The following is a 17,442-nucleotide window of genomic DNA, read 5'->3' as shown; positions in this document are numbered from 1 at the left end:
TTTACCTGTCCCAGTTTCTCCAGTAATGTACAGCATTCATTCTTTGATTATTTATCAAACATAAAAGTTAATTTCTAAATTTCTCACCCTTTTATTCTGCTTTTAAAAAAATATTGGTTTATATTTTAAAACACTCTCACCAAAAGAAAAAAAACCTGATCTCATGGAAATTCATATTAATTTGGTTTTATATATTTTTTCTCATTAATGCAGTTGTACTGTGTATTTTTCCAGCAAATGTATTTGTTTCTGTTTTGTGTGCAGTCAGGTTGAGTTATTTTATTACTTAATTTACAGTCCCTCTTCCCATAGCAACATTTCTACGCAGTTTGTTATGCCTGGAGAGTTAAGTGGCTTCACAATAAAAAGACAATCCTCTGAAAATGGTTGGGTACAAGGCCTGGATTGAAAACGAGTGAAAAAGCAACCAGTGTCCAAAGAAATCTTTAAAAGACGTTGAGAAATCCTCTAGAGCTATAAGTGGCTCCTTGGAAGCAAAATATAAACAAATCAGGGTGGATTAAGACAGTAATAAATAGAAAACACTGGTTATTGTAAGTGCTGTTACTTTCCCAGCATCCCCTTAATCTGAAGCATGTTATGACCCACCCATATCACATAAAATGAATTGCTGTGATGTGTTCTAAAACCTTTTTAAGACACAAAACTAGATTATTTAAAGAACATTTGAAACACATTTACTCTTCCCGGCTCATCTCTCTGCAGGACCATTCAGAAGACCGTGTGTATTACAACCCAGCCTCTAATACAGAAAATACACACTGTGTTTAATATAAGTCGTTTCTGCCAGTCAGGAGAAGACAAACTAAAGGATTCTGATTATGCTACTTTGACCTCAGACCTTTTGCTAAATTGATGTAAACAGTGTCCACTTGAACCACATATTCAGTTTATGTTCAAACAATCACATCAATATGAGTTTTTTTTTAAAAAGTTACATTATTCAAAACATATGTACTTTTATCCAGCATCAGCCCATCAAAATGATGCCTCCTCTTCCAGAGATGTACAGATTAATAAACACTGAGACAAACTCAGCAACTGGATATTTACAATGTTCCAATGTGTGAGACCTTTGCCTTTAAATAAATTACATGTTCAGAGCAACATCCATGCAAGCTTGAGGGCTAGCAATGAATTAGGAGTCCTGTATGATCAGGAGAGTGGCGACGACAGCCAAGTTTGGCACTACATGGAATCCATCCCACGTGAGAACGAGGAGGAAAAGCCGAGGCCCATTCCTCTCTGAGTGTGCGTCTGAGAGCGAGCCATCTCATACTGAACATCGAGGTTCCTAAACATCTCCTCCTGCTTCTGAAGCGTCTTCATCCCATCATCGTTCAGTGGTTTGGCAGCTTCCACATCATCATCGCCCTGCAGAGGCAAAACATTCAGTTTAAATTTGACGAGTTGTAGTTTAACAAAAAAAAAAAAAAAAAAGTTGAAATTTGTGGATTTGGTACAAAAAGCTGATAAAAATAACAGCTCTACTTACTTTAATACCCATCAGTTTGCGAAATTTAACATTTTGGTCCTTGTTTCCGAAGTTAAGCTTCTCCCACAACTCGGCTGTTTGGGACTTCTCCTTAGAAAAGAAAAGAAAAAAACCCCCAAAACAAACCCAAAAGAAAACATGATAAATATGGCATATTTTCAAAAGTTAAAGAAGAAGAAAATAAATAAATAAACCAGCTCTTACCCCATCCTTCTTTCCCTGCCATAGCATTTTCCTCTTCTTCTCCTGCTCTGCAAACTTCATGGGGTTTACAGCGGATGGGTTATAGTAGCTGGGAACAGCAATACCAGTCTCTGCCAGCGTCTTTGCTTGTAGGGCTGCCATCTGTGCTGCCATGGCGATCTGAGGTGTGACCTGTGTCCCAGAGGCCAGGAGAGCCGCGACGTTGAGGGCAGGGTTTGAGACAGCTGCTGCAGCAGCTGCTGCTGCCAGGAAAAAAACCAAAACAAAAAGAAAAGAAAAAGAAAACAAAAGAAAACACAGACCATCCTGATGAACTGAATCTTGACTCGTATGTATAGATGTAGGGTCTACCTTACAATATAAAGCGCCTTGAGGCGACTGTTGTTGTGATTTGGCACTATATAAATAAAATTGAAAATTGAATTGATTCAGGCGCTAAAGTTTCTACTTTGTGCACAGTTAGCACTTCTCACCTGCAGCGATCTCCTGTTGTTGCTGCTGCTGTTTCTCAAACATTTCCTTCTCCTTCTGCTCCTGCAGTTTCTTTGCTCTCTCCAGCCTGGAAAGAAGAGTGGAGACCATTTTGGTTAAAATGAACAAAAGATCTCGACCTACACGTAAACCATAACAGTAAAAAGACACCAGGACACTTTTCCAACTTAGAGCCATACTGTACACCACTAGGGGGAGTGTTGATGCTACCAAAAAGGCCAGCGTGTTTAACCAGTGGCTCCATTTGCCTAACAAATAATAGATTCCCAGTTTAATCTCAGGAGGAGACACAATTCGCTTTGGGGTTGCATCAGGAACTTAAGGAGCTGGTCTCACTTAATGAATTTAAGCCTATTTACAGATATTTATATTTATATATTTTTTTAATTTAATTTAATTTAATAACTGTACAGTACTCGGTTTATAGTAACCATTGTGCTTAATGTAAGTATGTAAGAAAAATTGTGTATGTTTCTGTTCTGTGTCCTGTTTGTTGTATATGTGTCTTTCTGGCTGCTGTTACAACCAAATTTCCCCTTGTGGGACAATTAAAGGATTATTCTATTCTATTCTATTCTATTCTAGATAGAGCTGGGCGATAGAACGATATATGTATTGCGAAATAACTTTTTCTCGATAGAAAAATTTAACTATTGCGATAGGCCTCATCTCTCTTGTCCTCTTTAAAAAAAAAAAAGAACAGCCAATCCAAATTAAGTAGCGCAGAGCCTAACCAATCACAGCGGCAGCGTCACGTCACGTGACTTGTTACGTACAGCACAAGTGCCAAGGCGCACATGGTATTTGTTTTTGCAGCCGGGCCGCCCGGGTAATGAAGGAAATGAGTTTGCCGACTAGAGAAAAATCAACCGAGAGCGTGAGCGAAGGTTACCGAAGAGAAAACAGATGATGGTTCCAATGCCGGAGAGATTGTCGAACGGAAGGGCCATAGAAGTTCCGTAGTGTGAGGGTATTTCGGCTATTTCAAGTCTGACAAAAAACAGAGTAGCGCGCACTGTAAATTGTGCCGAAAGCAAGTCTGGAAATACAATAAACCGGTGCATGCTCAATCTCTGACTGAAAGCGCTAATTCGTCATTCGGCTTTTGTCAGACTAAAGTAACTGTTAAAACTGTTTGAAAAGCTAAGCTATACAACAAGGAGAGATTGAAAATTTCCTTTTAGTTCTCAGTTTATTTGATATTGACAAAAGTTAGTCAATTTTGTCTGTTCTTCTGTAAAACGAACTAAGATTTATTTTTAGAATGAATATTTTGTTTCTAAGTGGAATTGACAATTTAGTAGTCTGTTTTGTTTGTTCTATTTTGAAACTTAAACGCTTTAGCAGCTGCGTTTTGTGTAGTTTGCAATATTTGCCTTTATTTATCTGAAACTGAAGTTTCATGTTCCTTAAGTACATCTACCCTGTTGAACTTATAATGGGAAATAAATATTTAAATTAAAACAAGCTGCTAATTATTTCACATTTTACTTGTGAGCAACGGCACATTTAAATCTTACAAATATAGTTATTTGGCTTATATCGTGATATATATCGTTATCGCCTGAAATGAAAAAAACATATCGTGATATGAAAAAATCTTATATCGCCCAGCTCTAATTCTAGATAATGTAACTACTTTTGAGTTTCTGTATATCAAACTCCATCATGACCCAGCAGGATTTAAACTCCATTTGATGTCTTCCTGCGCATCTGATAGTGATCTGATGAAGCTAAAGCTTCTCTAAGCTCACTTTCTGCTACCAAAGTTAGCGCCTTTTGTTGGAACCATGAATGCTGCAACCAGCCATCATAATTTTAGACTTTTGTGAACAACATTAGTAAAAAGCGCAACATGAATGAGAAGCTTGACTGTAACCACAAACTGCGATATTAAACTTCTACCTGAGATTCAGTAACAAATGCCTTACTTATTGGGCTGGGCTTTAAATCTATTTTTTTAATCACAGGTTTCAAGCCAAACATCAAAGGTCTACATTTCCCATCAGCCGTTTTCTTACCTTCTTGCTAGGGCCTCTTGAGCATCCATGGCTGTGTTTCGGCCTCGGAAGGCGGGTGGACTAGGAGTCCTGCTTCGGCTCTTCCTGCGCACCTTTTCAGTCCTTTTCTTATGCTCCCTGGAGATAAAAAACAAAAACAAAGTCAGCCAACAAACATACTCTTAACCCTTTAAGACCTAGCAAAGAACCAAGTCCGCCAGAGCTTATCTTTATATTTTTACATGCTGTAGTGCCATTTTTGGGAGCATCTCAAGTTGCTATACATCAATACATTATAGCCCAAATTTTAATAATATGTATGCATTAAGTGCATAGTAACTACATAAATTGCAAAAAAGTGCAATAAACTACAAAAAAATTGAAAATCTTTTTTTTTTTTTTTTTTTAAATAAACATATTTCTAGTTAGAGAAATTTAAGAGGTTTATCCCTCAAAACTGTAAATACAAAAAAGTTGCACAAAATAGTTTCCCACCACAGGAAATTTGTTTTGAGTATCTTCATAGTTTTATTTTTGAGATACACCAATTTTTATATACTGCAGGAAAAACGCAAATATATATTATAATGCAAATTTGCAAAAAAAAAAAACAACCCTATTTCCAGCAGTGCAATTTGAGTTCTAAGCATCCCAGAAACTATACAGAGAAGCATAAAGTTAAACATGACTTTTAAAAACACCAGTTTTATGCAATTTTTGCAAAGCTATATGTGGATGGAAACTGTGACCTAGGGCAAGTTGATGGCATAAGATGCAAGTACAACTCCTCCGGTTTCATATGCAAAAAAAAATTATTGCGCTAGCTTACGCGGTTGCAGTTCTACAGGGATTTAAAAATAGTTACGCAAAACGGAGCGTGCCTGCTCCGACCGGTCTTAAAGGGTTAATGACATGTAAAATCTAAGACAAAAGTTCAAAAGCACTTCATCGGCATAAGAAACGGTGCGATTTCAGCTGAGCCCACCTGCTCTTACTGCGACTTCTGCTATGGTGACGATGTTTGGTCCTTGAACCCGAGCGAGACCTGGCCTTCTTCTTCTTGTCCCGGCTGCGTGATCTTGATCGCCGCTTGTCCCTACTTCTGCTGTGATGCCGTCTGAAAGCAACATTAATGACATGAAACAAATGCAGGCATTTCTGTATTTCTTGGCACGTTTTTCTTCTCAAAGTTTGACAAATGACTCAGGTCATCCAGAAGCTACAGCCAGCAATTCTAAACAATTTGCATTTTTCTTTGTCGTAAGTATGGAGACCTGCTGCAGTCTTACTTTACTGAGCAGACTGACCTCTCTCTGGAGTGTGACCTAGACAGGCTCCGGCCCTTTGAAGACTTCCTGTCCTTGCGCCTGGAACGTTCCTCTCCGTTCTCTGCCGAAAGTCTCTCTTGGTCTTGCGGCTCATCTGTTTTTCTGTGTGATTTTGATGGCTTCTCAGAGTCCCTCTTTCGTGCCTGTTTTAAGAAGAAGTTGTCTCTTTCAGGAAAATAGTGCAACAAAAAGAGTTAGTACCATGGCTTAGACCATAAGGTATGTAATAAAATTGACAAGCTGAATAAAACCTTGTCATTTCAAACCCACTTCCATAAAAATTACAGAATGTCATTCTTAGAGAACTTAGAGAAGTGTAAGTGTGGGCAAACAGGAACCAGCAAGTCGTCATTTTATTCAATAAGCTAGGAGGAGGAAACACTTTAAGATTTTTTCCCCCCCAATTTGATGACAAAAACTGAGCGCAAACCAAATTAGTTTGTGCCTGCTGAAAGGCTGATGTAGGTTCGGGCATCCAACTTACTCCTTACGCCCACACATTTGATCGTGTTTGGATTCAATTTCAGTTTAATTAGATTAATTATGCCCATCCCCAGCTGCAAGAGATGCAACAGTTAATCCAACTTTCTACTCATAATGTGTGACAAAGAGGAGTTTGAATGGCAGATAGTTACCTGTCCCAGTAGTAGGCATATTATTTTGCTATGTCAGCAGGGTCCTCTGTTCAGTCTCTTCGTGCGTTAGCACGCTGAGTATGATTTATTGTAGAAATGTTATCATGTGATCTCCACACAGGATTTAACAAAAAATAAAAAGGAGAAAAGCTAGTCTTCACCATTTACAATGGTTACAAACAATGACAGATCACCAAGGACAAAAGCTTCCTTTGAGAAATCAGAGCACAACGAGGGTAAAAAAAGAAAAAAAAAAAGACCCTTTCCACGTGAGCAAGCCCATCGCCATTTATTTCACTTCTTCTTAATTTTGGCTATTATAATTTGTTTAACCTAAGAAAACATACTCACCTTGACTTAAAACTAACAAGGAATATAACTTAGGGTCCTTAAAATCACATCAAATGCGTTTCTAACTATAGAAACAAAGGTATTAATTACCTCTTTGCTCCTGCTGCGACTGCGTCTGTACTTTCTGTCACCTGGAAAAGCAGAGCATATTTCAGATTAAATCTGTTCGTCTGACAAGATGATCAAATATATGGCAAAGCCACTGTGTAAAGTATATTCTGCAGGTAGTAGACCAGATTTCACATGTGTGATTAACTCTTAGCAAATTTGGTAATGTTGAGGCTAAATTGCCCACCACTACTAGGGATCATCAGAAACTTTAGTTTATTGTTTTTGTTTTGTGCTGCCAATCTTTTTTTGTCTAGGTTACCTCTAAACTGGGAATGTAACAAAATTTTGTATTATAGCTCGAACATACGTGACATTTTTTTGTGCCATTTGTGAACTGAATACTAACGTTTTCGGTCCCTGGAGCGTGACCTTGACCGTGAATGGTGGTGTTTGGAGCTTCTGGGGGACTTTGATGACTCCATATGCCTTTTTCTGTGATGAACTGGGGAGCCAGATCTGGTCAAGTCGACAGAGTCGTTGTCACTCGCCTGAAACAAACATGCGAAATCACAACAGGAACTAATTAGTGAAGTTCTTTGGAGTCAAGCGAATTTTATACAGCTAAAGAACTATTATCTACTATAACTCATGGCCTATGAGTAAAACTGATCAGGGTTTTTGTTGAGTAGTAAAATGCATGTGGTATTGGCTTTTCACTAAAGTAAAAAACAAAACAGTAGAACTGTAATACAATAAAAGTGCTTGATTACATAGGGAAACTACCCTCAAAAACCTATTTGGAGCCATTAAAAACCCTTAAAGTACAGCCCAGATTTTCTGTGATACTCAAAACATGCACAGGATGATCTGGACAGACAAATAGAGCTTCTGTCTAATGTATTAACGCCAATAAATACATTAGACATTGATTACTTATGTAAGCAACACCAGTGTGCATAAAGTTGCCTTAATTAACAAAGATTTCCCTGTTATTCTGAAGGTTTTCGATAATCAAAATACATTTCAAAGGCAAGGCACAAATTAATTACAGTACTGGTTTTACTTTTTCCAACAGCTTTAATAAGCAGGAAAGAAAGTGCTGAAATAAAGTGTTATGGCCCTGCTCTGGGTTAGAGTGCACTTCATGAACATTCACAAACAGATCCTAAATAAAGCATGAATTTCACTTTCGATTAGTCCTTCCAAATAATACTCGAGGCTGACTACTATTGCATTAAACACCTATCTGAACACTGTTCAACATTACTTCTGCAGTATGTCGCAGACATTAATGCAGTTGCAGTAAGGAGGGAATGTAAGGCTGTGTAGTCCACAGGCACAACGTTATTTTTATTTTATGCTTTTTATTTTAAGTATTGCTCAGCATTTTTTTTACTGTGGTACCTATTTAATGTCCTTCAATACTGCAGTATTACACTAAATGTCACGATATAATGGCTTTTATTGTGTGGCTCACGCAGACTAAAACGCAGCCGTTTTCAAAGTGGAGTCATTTCAGCAGATGAGACATACCATGGGTCACTGCAGTGTTAATTCATAGTTAGCCATATCAGTCATTTGTGCTACTGTGTTGCTATTGTATTGGATTAAATGTGTGGATTCTAGTGATCACATGAAATGAATAGCTAGAAACCCATCACGTAATCTACGGCAGCCAAATCTCTCCGTTTTCGTTCTTCACGCCTTCACCGCAGTGATATTTGGAGTAATTTTATCGTTAGCTCGACCGCTAAGCTAACACACGCTAGGCGCCATCTTTAAGAGAAAAATATCATGAATACAACCGAAAACTTCCACTAAAATTACGAAGTATCTATCAAACCCATGTACGTACGACATTACAGTAACACGATAATACTTACCGACATTATATTGAAGTATAATATTTATGCCTAAATGCGATTTTCTTGTTGCCTTTGTGAACGAAGACGAAAAGGTAGAGAGGTAGCTTACTGCTGAGGCCCTTTGACTAGCTCAGCTAATCTGATCTGGGTTGCCAGTTGTAGCCTCTTGACTCCCTGATTCAGGTAAATGCCAAACTTAAGAAACGAAATAATAATAATAATAATAATAATAATAATAATAATAATAATAATAATAATAATAATAATAATATACTTTGACTGCAATACAAAACAAATAGTATAATACTGTAAGACATAATTACTTTTATATAGTCATTGGTTATACACCCAGCAAACATTTATTACAAAAACATATAGTCGTATTCTTATAATCCTCTTTGTCTTATTCTTTTTTAACTTGTTGCATTTATTTATTTTGTTGTTATGTTCTTAAAAAAAATGCACGTTTTTTGTAAAAATGTAAACATGGCCATATGAGTCCTAAAGTTTAAGCATTGCGTCAAATGCGGCCGTAAATCACCAAACCTGGCAACACAAAAGACTCGCCGGATATTCCTGCAATGCCCCGCCTCTATATTTGTTTGATTTTATCCTCGATTTAGCCTTTCAGGCGTCTCTTAATCTCAGGTCAAATTATCTTAAACATTTAAATGAGCCATATTGGATGATAGACACATTGCATTGAACATTTTATAATAGATTACTGAGTGTCGCGTGGGATGCTACTGCCAAACTTACAGAAAGCTCTGGATCTTTACCTTTTACTGTAAGGACATTGCATCTGACAGGCAAAACTCTGGGAACAACCACCACAAACAACTCAATCCTAACAACCTACATCAACCCGCCAAATTCTAAAGCTAAATACGGTGGTGTAATGTCGGCTCTCTCTGCTATAACTGTTTAAGTATTACAGTAAACTGGTGAGTTGCTGTCGGTTATATCTCCTTAATAAAAAAAAGTCATTCCATTGTTTGCCTTATATTTTATTGTTATTTGTAAATCTCTGCTAAATAGCTAGCATTGGTATTATAACCTGATTAATGACAGCTAGCTGCTAGGCAAGTTAAGATATCCTCTCCTGTATCAGCTCCTGAAAATGGCGCTGTGGAGCGAAGTTGAACTTCTGACCAACGAAGATACAAATACAGTCCGTTTCGATGGTGTGTCCCGGGAGGAAAACAGCAGTGGCCTGTATCAGGTGGACACGTTGGTCAAAGTCTCCAGTGCTAATGAGGTGACTGATGTAAATATTTACCACACACTCATGCCAGGGGGTTTGTGGCAAAGACTCCTGGGCCTGTATTAGTGTTTTAAGCAAGGTTTAGTAAACCTGGGTTTTTACAGGTGCAGGTAGATCCCAATCTCACGTCCTCGAGCGGCTCAAACTGGAGTTTTATTGTTGCTGACAGGACAGTCATCCTGTTTGATCAGAGCTATCAGAGCATCCTCCTGCTTCTTAACTTTGGTAAGCATTATTTGTGTGGCTGCATAAAAATCAGCCATAAAAATCGTTTTGAGGCATCTGCAAAGTATAAATAAATATACATTTTAAAAAAGTATAAATAAACAAAGGTTTTCTTTTCCAGAAACTGATGTGGACGCCATTGACGTGTGCCTGAAGGGAAAGTTTCTGGTAGTTTGTGAAAGAAATGGAAACCTTCATTTGATCTACGTTCCGCAAAAGAGGATCCTCCTAACCCGGGTGTGTGTGGTTTTCATCTTTAAGGCCTTAACTCTTATCCTATCTAATCTTATCTAGTCGTATGCATGTCTGAATAATAAAGCTAAAGTATACAGGACAGTAGCAGCAGTAAAAACTGAACCCTGGTGATGCATGAAGTGTTACATCATTAACATGCTGTGTATCCTCTGAAATTGAAGGCTTTGGTTGAGAAACCAAATGGAGATAAGAAAACCTACCGCTATCTCATCATGGATGAAGACAAGGCATCCTCAGGTGATATGAGAACAGTGACTTATGAGAAATTAACATGTCCTGGAAAGACAAATGGATGTAGAAGCAGTGCTCTAGCTGCCATGTCAGGTTTATGTTTGCTTGTTTGTTTGTTTTTTCATGTTGTGTGTTTATTATTGGCAGGAATGTACCACATGTTCCTTCTCATTAAGGATGGTTTTTTCCACATTACAAACCTTTCCTTGGCAAAGATTGAGTCAGGTATAAAAATTTGTGTGCCCCACATCTGCTAAGTTTTTTTTTTTCAAAGCCATTGTTTGATCTCTGTCTTTTGTCATTCCAGCTATTGAAAAAATGGATGTTGGAGCTCTAAAGGAGGTAAGTTAAGGTCAAAAACTCTTTTTATGCACAAGCAATATTTTTTTTTCTTTCAGCAACGCAGAAATAGTCACTCATTTCTCTGTTTCAGCTCCAGTCTTTGATCAAGATAGATTTTTACTCCACCAAGGATTACTATGAGGAGGGTTGTAGCACAGCAGTGATGTTCAGTCTGGGCCATGAAGTCCACCTGATGATTGGGGTCAGTGTCTATCAGTGTCAAGTTTGATTAATTTGACTTCCAGCTACAATTCTGAGATAAGCGTTACATGATAAAGGAAGCATATTGAAAGAATTTTAAGAAATGATTGTAACACCTTATGGTGTTTCGGATATGTTTTAGTCATTCTGTCCTGCTGTGTGCATTTCATTTTACTTTTGGTCTCATACCAGCAAAAGTTGCACTTTTTAATGGTAAATGACTCAAAAACTTTTCCAAATACTGCAAGTATAAAACCATTTTTAGTGGCAAGTTTACAGTGGACATTTTATTAGGTACACCTTGCTAGGACTGGGTTAGACCCATTTTGCTATCAGAGCTGCTTGAATTCTTTGCGGCACAGATTCAACAAGGTGCTGGAAACATTCCTCAGAGATCTGATCCATAGTGACATAATAACATCACACAGTTCCTGGAAATTTGTCAGCTGCATATCCATGATGTGACTCTCCACCGCATATCAAAGGTGCTCAATAGAACTGAGCTCTGGTGAATAGGAGGCCATGTGCATACACTGAACTCATTGATCCTCATTTAGTAATATGTGCGTGGAAGCAGTGTTGTGCTGCACAAAAAAACATTCACATAGGCTATGACTGTGTATATGTCTTTAAATCAGAGTCATTCTAAATCAACTGCCTCGTGCTCACAGTTTTGTCAGTGCATTTTAAATATTTGATAGTCCTCATATAACATAAAGCAAGTGTTTCATTATATCATGTAAAACAATATTTTCATCTTGACAGGGGGATAAAGAAAATGTTTTGACTCACTGGAGGATGGACCCTCATCAAGCTAAGATGTGCTTTGCTCAGACCGTCGACAGCAGCTTAATTCCAGGTAAGTGCTCTCAGTTCCCAAGTGTTGCATTACATTACGTTTTTGTTGGGGGGTTTTTTGGAAGTAGGGCTGCAACGATTCATTGAGTAACTAGAATAATTAGATTCTTTTTTTTTTTTTTTTTTTTTTTTTTTGGTCTGTCCCATTTGGTTCTTTAGCCGTCAGAATTGTTGTCTGAAGACCAACAAGGATACCAAATGGATTTATTTTGCCAAATGGATCATCATGGCATTGCCGTATTGGTCCATTTGATCAACCTTTGTTGTTATTATTTATTTTATTTTCAGTTGTTACAGATGGGACAGACATGACTGGGGGATAGGAAAGAGAGGAAGGAAAAGAAAAACAGAAGGGAAGAGGGACAGTGAGAAAGGGCACTTACAAAGACAAGGAGAAAAAGAAAAAAAAAATCTCCTGGATCACCTGTTGAGAGAAAAAGAAGAGAAAACAAGCAAAAAAAACCCAAAGCAACATACTAAACACAACACCATCCCGTTAATCTAGCTAAGTGTGAACAGCAGTAAATACTAAATATTGAATGTTGTTGTGCAGCACACAGGACAGACAGCGCACCATGTGCTTTGAAGTAGCAGCTAAGAAAGGTGTAGTTTATGTCTACGAACAGTGAACATCCGTGTGCACACCTGTGTGGATCAGCGCGCTTGTATACAAAAGGTTTCTCCATGTAACGGTCTGCTAGAGGGTGTGGGGGGCCATAGCCCCGTCCCCCAGGGCATGAAGCAGACATGGAGGAGATCCAGGCTTCAGACATCCAGAGGCCCCAGAGTGCGAGAGCCCAAGGTGGACCACCGGAGGGGCATCCGTGCCACCCTCCTGGAAAGGGCTGAGGAGATCCCCAGACGAGGGGTCACCCAGTAGCCACGGAGCAGAAGCCAGAGGGGGCTGCACTGGCGTGCCCGCCGGCTCTGCCGGCAGCCAGCTGTGCCAGAGTGAACCGAGCCGCAGACCCCGAGGCCGGAGGCCCGGGGGGTCCCCTTTGCCCCGGAAGAGGCCTGACCGAGCGACAGGCACCAGGCCCCGCCAAGTAGCCACCGGGAGTGAGCTGGTGCATACCTGAGCACCCAGCCCCGGACACCAAGAACCACCAATGCACCAACCCCTGAGGGCATCAGTCACTGGCAGGGAGTGTGGTGAGGGGAGATAGGCCTCCACACTTTGGAGGGCCTGGGTGTTCCCAGAGAGGTGGAGTCTAAGACCCGACCTGACATACAGACACAGACAAACAGGCACACACAGACACAAACATGCTTTCCCACCCTCATGCACACATATACAAACACTCAGCACTCACCCAACTTAGTAATAGACATACATGGACATGTACACACAATCACACTCCCCAAACATACTCTATACCCCGGGTCCAGGTACCCTCACCCCCAGAGGGGGAAACGGCACCCAGACCCAAGAGATGTGACCCTTTCCCCCGGGGTGGAGGCAAGCAGACCGCCCCAGGCTCCGCGGCAGCAGGGAGGCCCATCGGACAGCCAACACCTCCTCCCAGCCCCCTGCCCCGATGGCTAGTAGAGAACGGGGGTGTGTGAAGACCCCATACCTCCCTCCTCCCGCTCATGTGTAGTGTTGCTGCGTGTTGTTCTAAAGTGCATTTAAAACAAGGGAGGGCATGGTGCTGCTGCCAGAGAGCAGCAGGTGAATAATTAGATTCTGAAAAAAATTCTAAACGCAACTTCTTTGCTTCGACGCTTCGTTTAGCACACGGCTCTGTAGGCTGCTGTTGTAATAAACGATGTAAACCTGATCATTTCACCCACATTTGTGACTAAAAACAGACCTGCAAATAGAAACTTATTTCGGAGCGGCGTGTGAATAAAAAGTGACAACATTAAGTTCACACAGTCCCCAGTTTGAAACAGAAACACTGATAACACAGCAGCAGTGATGACGGGCCACCACAGTTTAATGTGGTGCCGGAGTCTGTTTATACACCATGAAGAGCAAAGTGGCAGAGCTGTTACGAAGGTGGTGAGGCTCAGGTGGGGAGAAAGAAAACGTGTTTCTAGCATCCAAAACAGCAGCGCTGTTCCCGTGATTGCCAATAAAAACCTTTACTGGGAAAAAGCAAGCAGGAGAACTTCATCCACCTGATCAATAAACTCAGACGTGAAGAAAAGCAAACTTTGCTCCATCCACTGCCATTTGTTTCACAGAGAGAAATCCATGGTTATATAAGCAAAATGTTGAATCTAATGCTGATTTAAGAAGTGATGATTTTAGGAGTTTTTGTGTCTTTGCAGGTGTAAGGAAGATGGTGGTGGTGGATAACCTTTTGTACATCCTCGACACTGAGGTGAGATCCTGCTTTGTAAAACAGTTTGAACTTTTAGAGCAATCAGAATTTGAGTTTGAAATCTATCCTGGATTATTTCTTGTGTCTCAGGATGTTCTGAGTCTTTGGGATCTGCACTTCCTTGTCATGATTCACTGTTGGCCAGAACTCGCCGTTCATGACTTTCAGCTCACTGCAGAATGTGGCTCTGCCTCCATGGTGGCGTACGTATCACTGTTTTACAACGTCCTGTAACTGTAAACATGCACAGGGGCATGTCTTTGTTAAAACAGTTTTGAAAATGTTCATTCATGTGTGTATTACAGCCAAGATAAAGGCAGCATGAAGATGATCATGCTGACAAAGCAAGACAACAGTCAGGTAGAAGTACAAATCAGTTTTAAGAAGCTTTAACGGATGATTTCCCAGAGTTCTGCTCTGAACTCGTTATGTTGGGTTTGAATTTTTCAGATCAGCTCACTGCAAATACGATTCCTGCCCTCTATGACTGTTTGCTACTGTCTGGATGTTTCCTTTGTCTCCTGTCTGGTCCACACAAAAATAAACATGGTAAACAGTCAACACAAAGTAAAGCGTTACATAAATTTTGCTACTGCAATTTCTGTCTGTTGAGATTTCTTCATGTTAAGGTTGGTTGCCTTTTTTTTTTCTTTAATTCCAGGATGCATTTTATTTAGTCGAGGGGATTTGTGAGAACCCAGAGAGGTAGGATATGTCTGAGTGAGTTTTACTGTGATGATCGGCCTTTGCTTACCATTCAAACATTAAACTTTTTACTTGCTCTTCAAATAGTCGAAGAGAGCCAGTCGCTTCTGTGGTTGTTCGATCCTTCACAGAGGCTTTACCTGAAAACAGGTACATAATTTAATTAAAGTTTATGACATTATAGTCTATATGATGTTGATGTAATTTGACTTAATGTGACTACTCTTTATTTCTAGGCTGAGCAGGCTTCTTCACAAACACATGTTTGAAGAGGCTGAAAAGTTTGCCATCACATTTGAGCTGGATTTAGAGGTAATTGAGTTTGTGTAACTACAAGCTTAGATTTGTGGTTTATAGATCATTATGAATTAAAAACAGATTTAATATTTTATGAAGAAGGTGGGAAGCGTTGCATGGCTCTGACAAATGATCTGACAGGTGCTCTTCAATGCAGACTCTGATTAAGACTGAGAGTCGATACACATAAGTCTGTTGTCTATGTGCTGGAGTTTTTCGTGTTTGTTTGTTTGTTTGTTTTGCCGGTGTGTGCAGAGACTAAATTTAAACTATCACTTCAGCAGCTGGCATGATTGAAGATTGGCTTTGTCATTTTTAAGTGGTTATACTTGCCCCACACAATATATTTAGCTGGATTTCTGAGGTTTTGGTTTTCCGTATCTATTATTGTCGCTTTACATGAGCGGTGCTTCTTATAGTATTTTGTCATCCTAATCAGTGCTGTATACAACAAGCAACCTGTTTTGTTCAGCTTGTCTATAAGGTGAAGCTTGACTTTGTGCTGGAGCAGCTGGCCTCTGCATCAGTGGGCGGTTATGGAGAAGATGTGTGGTCTGAACTGGTCGAAGAAGCCAAGACAAACCTGATGAAGATCACAGTGAGTATGATAACAGTACTGTCATCAGTTCTGATTTCTTGTTTCAGTCAATTGATTTCAAAAACACTTGTTATGTGTGTAAATGGAGAAAAATATAAAGCTGTATATAAGCTCCATGGAAGGTTTTATCTCATGATGTGAGGATAATCGCGAGAAAGGTGATCAGTCTGCCCAAAACTACATAGGAGCAGCAGGAAGTGGTGTAATCAGATGAAACCAAACTAAAACTCTTGGGCATAAACTTGAACCACCTTGTTTGAACAGAAATCCTGAGTGTGACCCAAAGAATACCATCTCTACAGTCAAGCACGGAGGTGGAAACAAAACAGGCCACCATTGCAGCAATTGAGTGGCTAAAGAAGCACATTAAGGTCATTCAGTGGCCTAGCTAAATCTGTTGAGGGCGCTGAAACAAGAAACCTAAAGGATTTAGAGAGTTTCTATAAAGAGGAGTGGGCCAAAATCCCTAATTTTTGTGTGGAAGGCTTGGTGACCAACAACAAGAAACATCTTAACTGCTGTGCTTCCTAACAAGGGCTTATTTTGGTTAGAGATTAAATCCATATTTCACTCAGTAACATGCAAATTAAAGTAAATTTTTATGTAATGTGTTTATCCTGGATGTTTGGTTGATATTTGTCTCTATCTATTAAATTAAACTATGATAAAAATGAAGGAATGCTCATTTCTTGAGTAGTTATTGAGTAGCAACTGTTTATTTATATATATGTATATCTTTTCACGTGGTCTAGGATGAGCAGTATGTGGTGGAATACTGCCTCAAGGCCCCATGGCCGACCTTTGAGACAGCAGAGAAGATGCTAAACCACGCTGCCACGCGATACTCCTCTTTACAGATCCAGGAGGCCTTGGCCAGACTGGCCACCTTCTGCAGCCTCCACAGTGTGGAAAAATTCAAGTAAAATGAATGTCTTAGTGTCCAATTCTGAATTATTTTGTTATACAGAGTTTGTTTGTTTAAGTACAATTTTGAGTGGTTTTAGTTTGTTACTTTACCATCCACAGTGGAATCGCCTGGATTGAGTTTCTGAACAGCACTGATGATCTCGGAGACATCCTGTGCCATCTAAGAGAAGGAGACATGAAGGGTGCACAGCTTCTTTGGCTCAGATATGAGGTAATTTTTATATTACCACATTTATATGTGTAGAAACTTTTGCACACATCAATAAATCCACCGGTTAAATAAAAAACAGTGGTTATTGTTTCAGGAATGGTGTAAGGTGTGTTGTGATGTTTTGTGACAGGGCCAGATTGCAACCAAGTTCAGTGAGAGCAGCCTTGAAGCCATCCTCAGTGCCATCCCAGAGGACCTGCCCTCACAGGATCTCTGCCTGTGGTTCAAGACAGTTTTTGTTCCCTTTGTGAGGAGAGTGTTACCACAAGGACAGGTAGGATACAGTCCTGCATTCCTAAATACTATTGTCTCTAACGTATAGTGGTATGCTTAATAAAGACACTGCCTCCATATCCCTACAGAGAATCCTGGCAAAGTGGCTCGAGCAGAAAGCAAGAAATCTGGAGCTAACAGAAAAGGTAAAGACAAAAGGATATTGATCTGAAATGATTAAATAAAACCAGGCTTCTGAAGTCATCCACAACTTTAGAGACCTCTAATTTAAATGGGTTCTTTTATGGACTTATTTGTATAAACTGGGAAACGTATTTCAGCT

At 39.7% G+C, this 17,442-nt stretch overlaps 2 protein-coding genes across 4 annotated transcripts in view; one reads left to right on the top strand and one right to left on the bottom strand.

Annotated features, from left to right (window-relative positions):
- Positions 1-771: 771 nt before the first annotated feature.
- Positions 772-8,572, bottom strand: rsrc2 (arginine/serine-rich coiled-coil 2). Of its 3 annotated transcripts, none has more exons than XM_063489974.1 (10): positions 8,461-8,572; positions 6,984-7,125; positions 6,617-6,657; positions 5,520-5,683; positions 5,198-5,329; positions 4,234-4,350; positions 2,194-2,279; positions 1,721-1,962; positions 1,517-1,606; positions 772-1,395 (listed from the first exon to the last, which is right to left on the bottom strand). In XM_063489974.1, the coding sequence occupies exons 1-10, from the start codon at positions 8,464-8,466 to the stop codon at positions 1,210-1,212; spliced, it is 1,206 nt and encodes a 401-aa protein (XP_063346044.1). In that variant the 5' UTR covers positions 8,467-8,572; the 3' UTR covers positions 772-1,209. The 3 variants fall into 3 exon arrangements, with proteins under 3 accessions (XP_063346044.1, XP_063346045.1, XP_063346047.1); XM_063489975.1 differs by having other exon boundaries at positions 1,721-1,959; XM_063489977.1 differs by having other exon boundaries at positions 1,721-1,956.
- A 794-nt stretch (positions 8,573-9,366) lies between these two features.
- kntc1 (kinetochore associated 1) overlaps positions 9,367-17,442 on the top strand; it is a 33,673-nt gene continuing 25,597 nt past the window's right edge. Inside the window, exons 1-21 of the mRNA XM_063489720.1 lie at positions 9,367-9,386; positions 9,554-9,700; positions 9,811-9,931; positions 10,053-10,168; positions 10,348-10,423; positions 10,565-10,642; positions 10,725-10,759; positions 10,851-10,961; positions 11,726-11,819; positions 14,096-14,148; positions 14,239-14,351; positions 14,454-14,508; positions 14,599-14,697; positions 14,810-14,853; positions 14,941-15,003; positions 15,090-15,165; positions 15,623-15,748; positions 16,501-16,667; positions 16,775-16,886; positions 17,017-17,160; positions 17,249-17,305. Coding sequence (XP_063345790.1) covers positions 9,563-9,700; positions 9,811-9,931; positions 10,053-10,168; positions 10,348-10,423; positions 10,565-10,642; positions 10,725-10,759; positions 10,851-10,961; positions 11,726-11,819; positions 14,096-14,148; positions 14,239-14,351; positions 14,454-14,508; positions 14,599-14,697; positions 14,810-14,853; positions 14,941-15,003; positions 15,090-15,165; positions 15,623-15,748; positions 16,501-16,667; positions 16,775-16,886; positions 17,017-17,160; positions 17,249-17,305 — 1,878 coding nt within the window. The 5' untranslated portion in view covers positions 9,367-9,386; positions 9,554-9,562. The remainder of the gene's footprint in view (positions 9,387-9,553; positions 9,701-9,810; positions 9,932-10,052; positions 10,169-10,347; positions 10,424-10,564; positions 10,643-10,724; positions 10,760-10,850; positions 10,962-11,725; positions 11,820-14,095; positions 14,149-14,238; positions 14,352-14,453; positions 14,509-14,598; positions 14,698-14,809; positions 14,854-14,940; positions 15,004-15,089; positions 15,166-15,622; positions 15,749-16,500; positions 16,668-16,774; positions 16,887-17,016; positions 17,161-17,248; positions 17,306-17,442) is intronic.

Source organism: Pelmatolapia mariae, linkage group LG12 (genome assembly GCF_036321145.2).
Source record: "Pelmatolapia mariae isolate MD_Pm_ZW linkage group LG12, Pm_UMD_F_2, whole genome shotgun sequence".
In the NCBI taxonomy this organism is placed as follows: domain Eukaryota; kingdom Metazoa; phylum Chordata; class Actinopteri; order Cichliformes; family Cichlidae; genus Pelmatolapia; species Pelmatolapia mariae.
The sequence above is the reverse complement of the archived record's forward strand: the minus strand, read 5'-3'. Positions and strand labels throughout refer to the sequence as shown.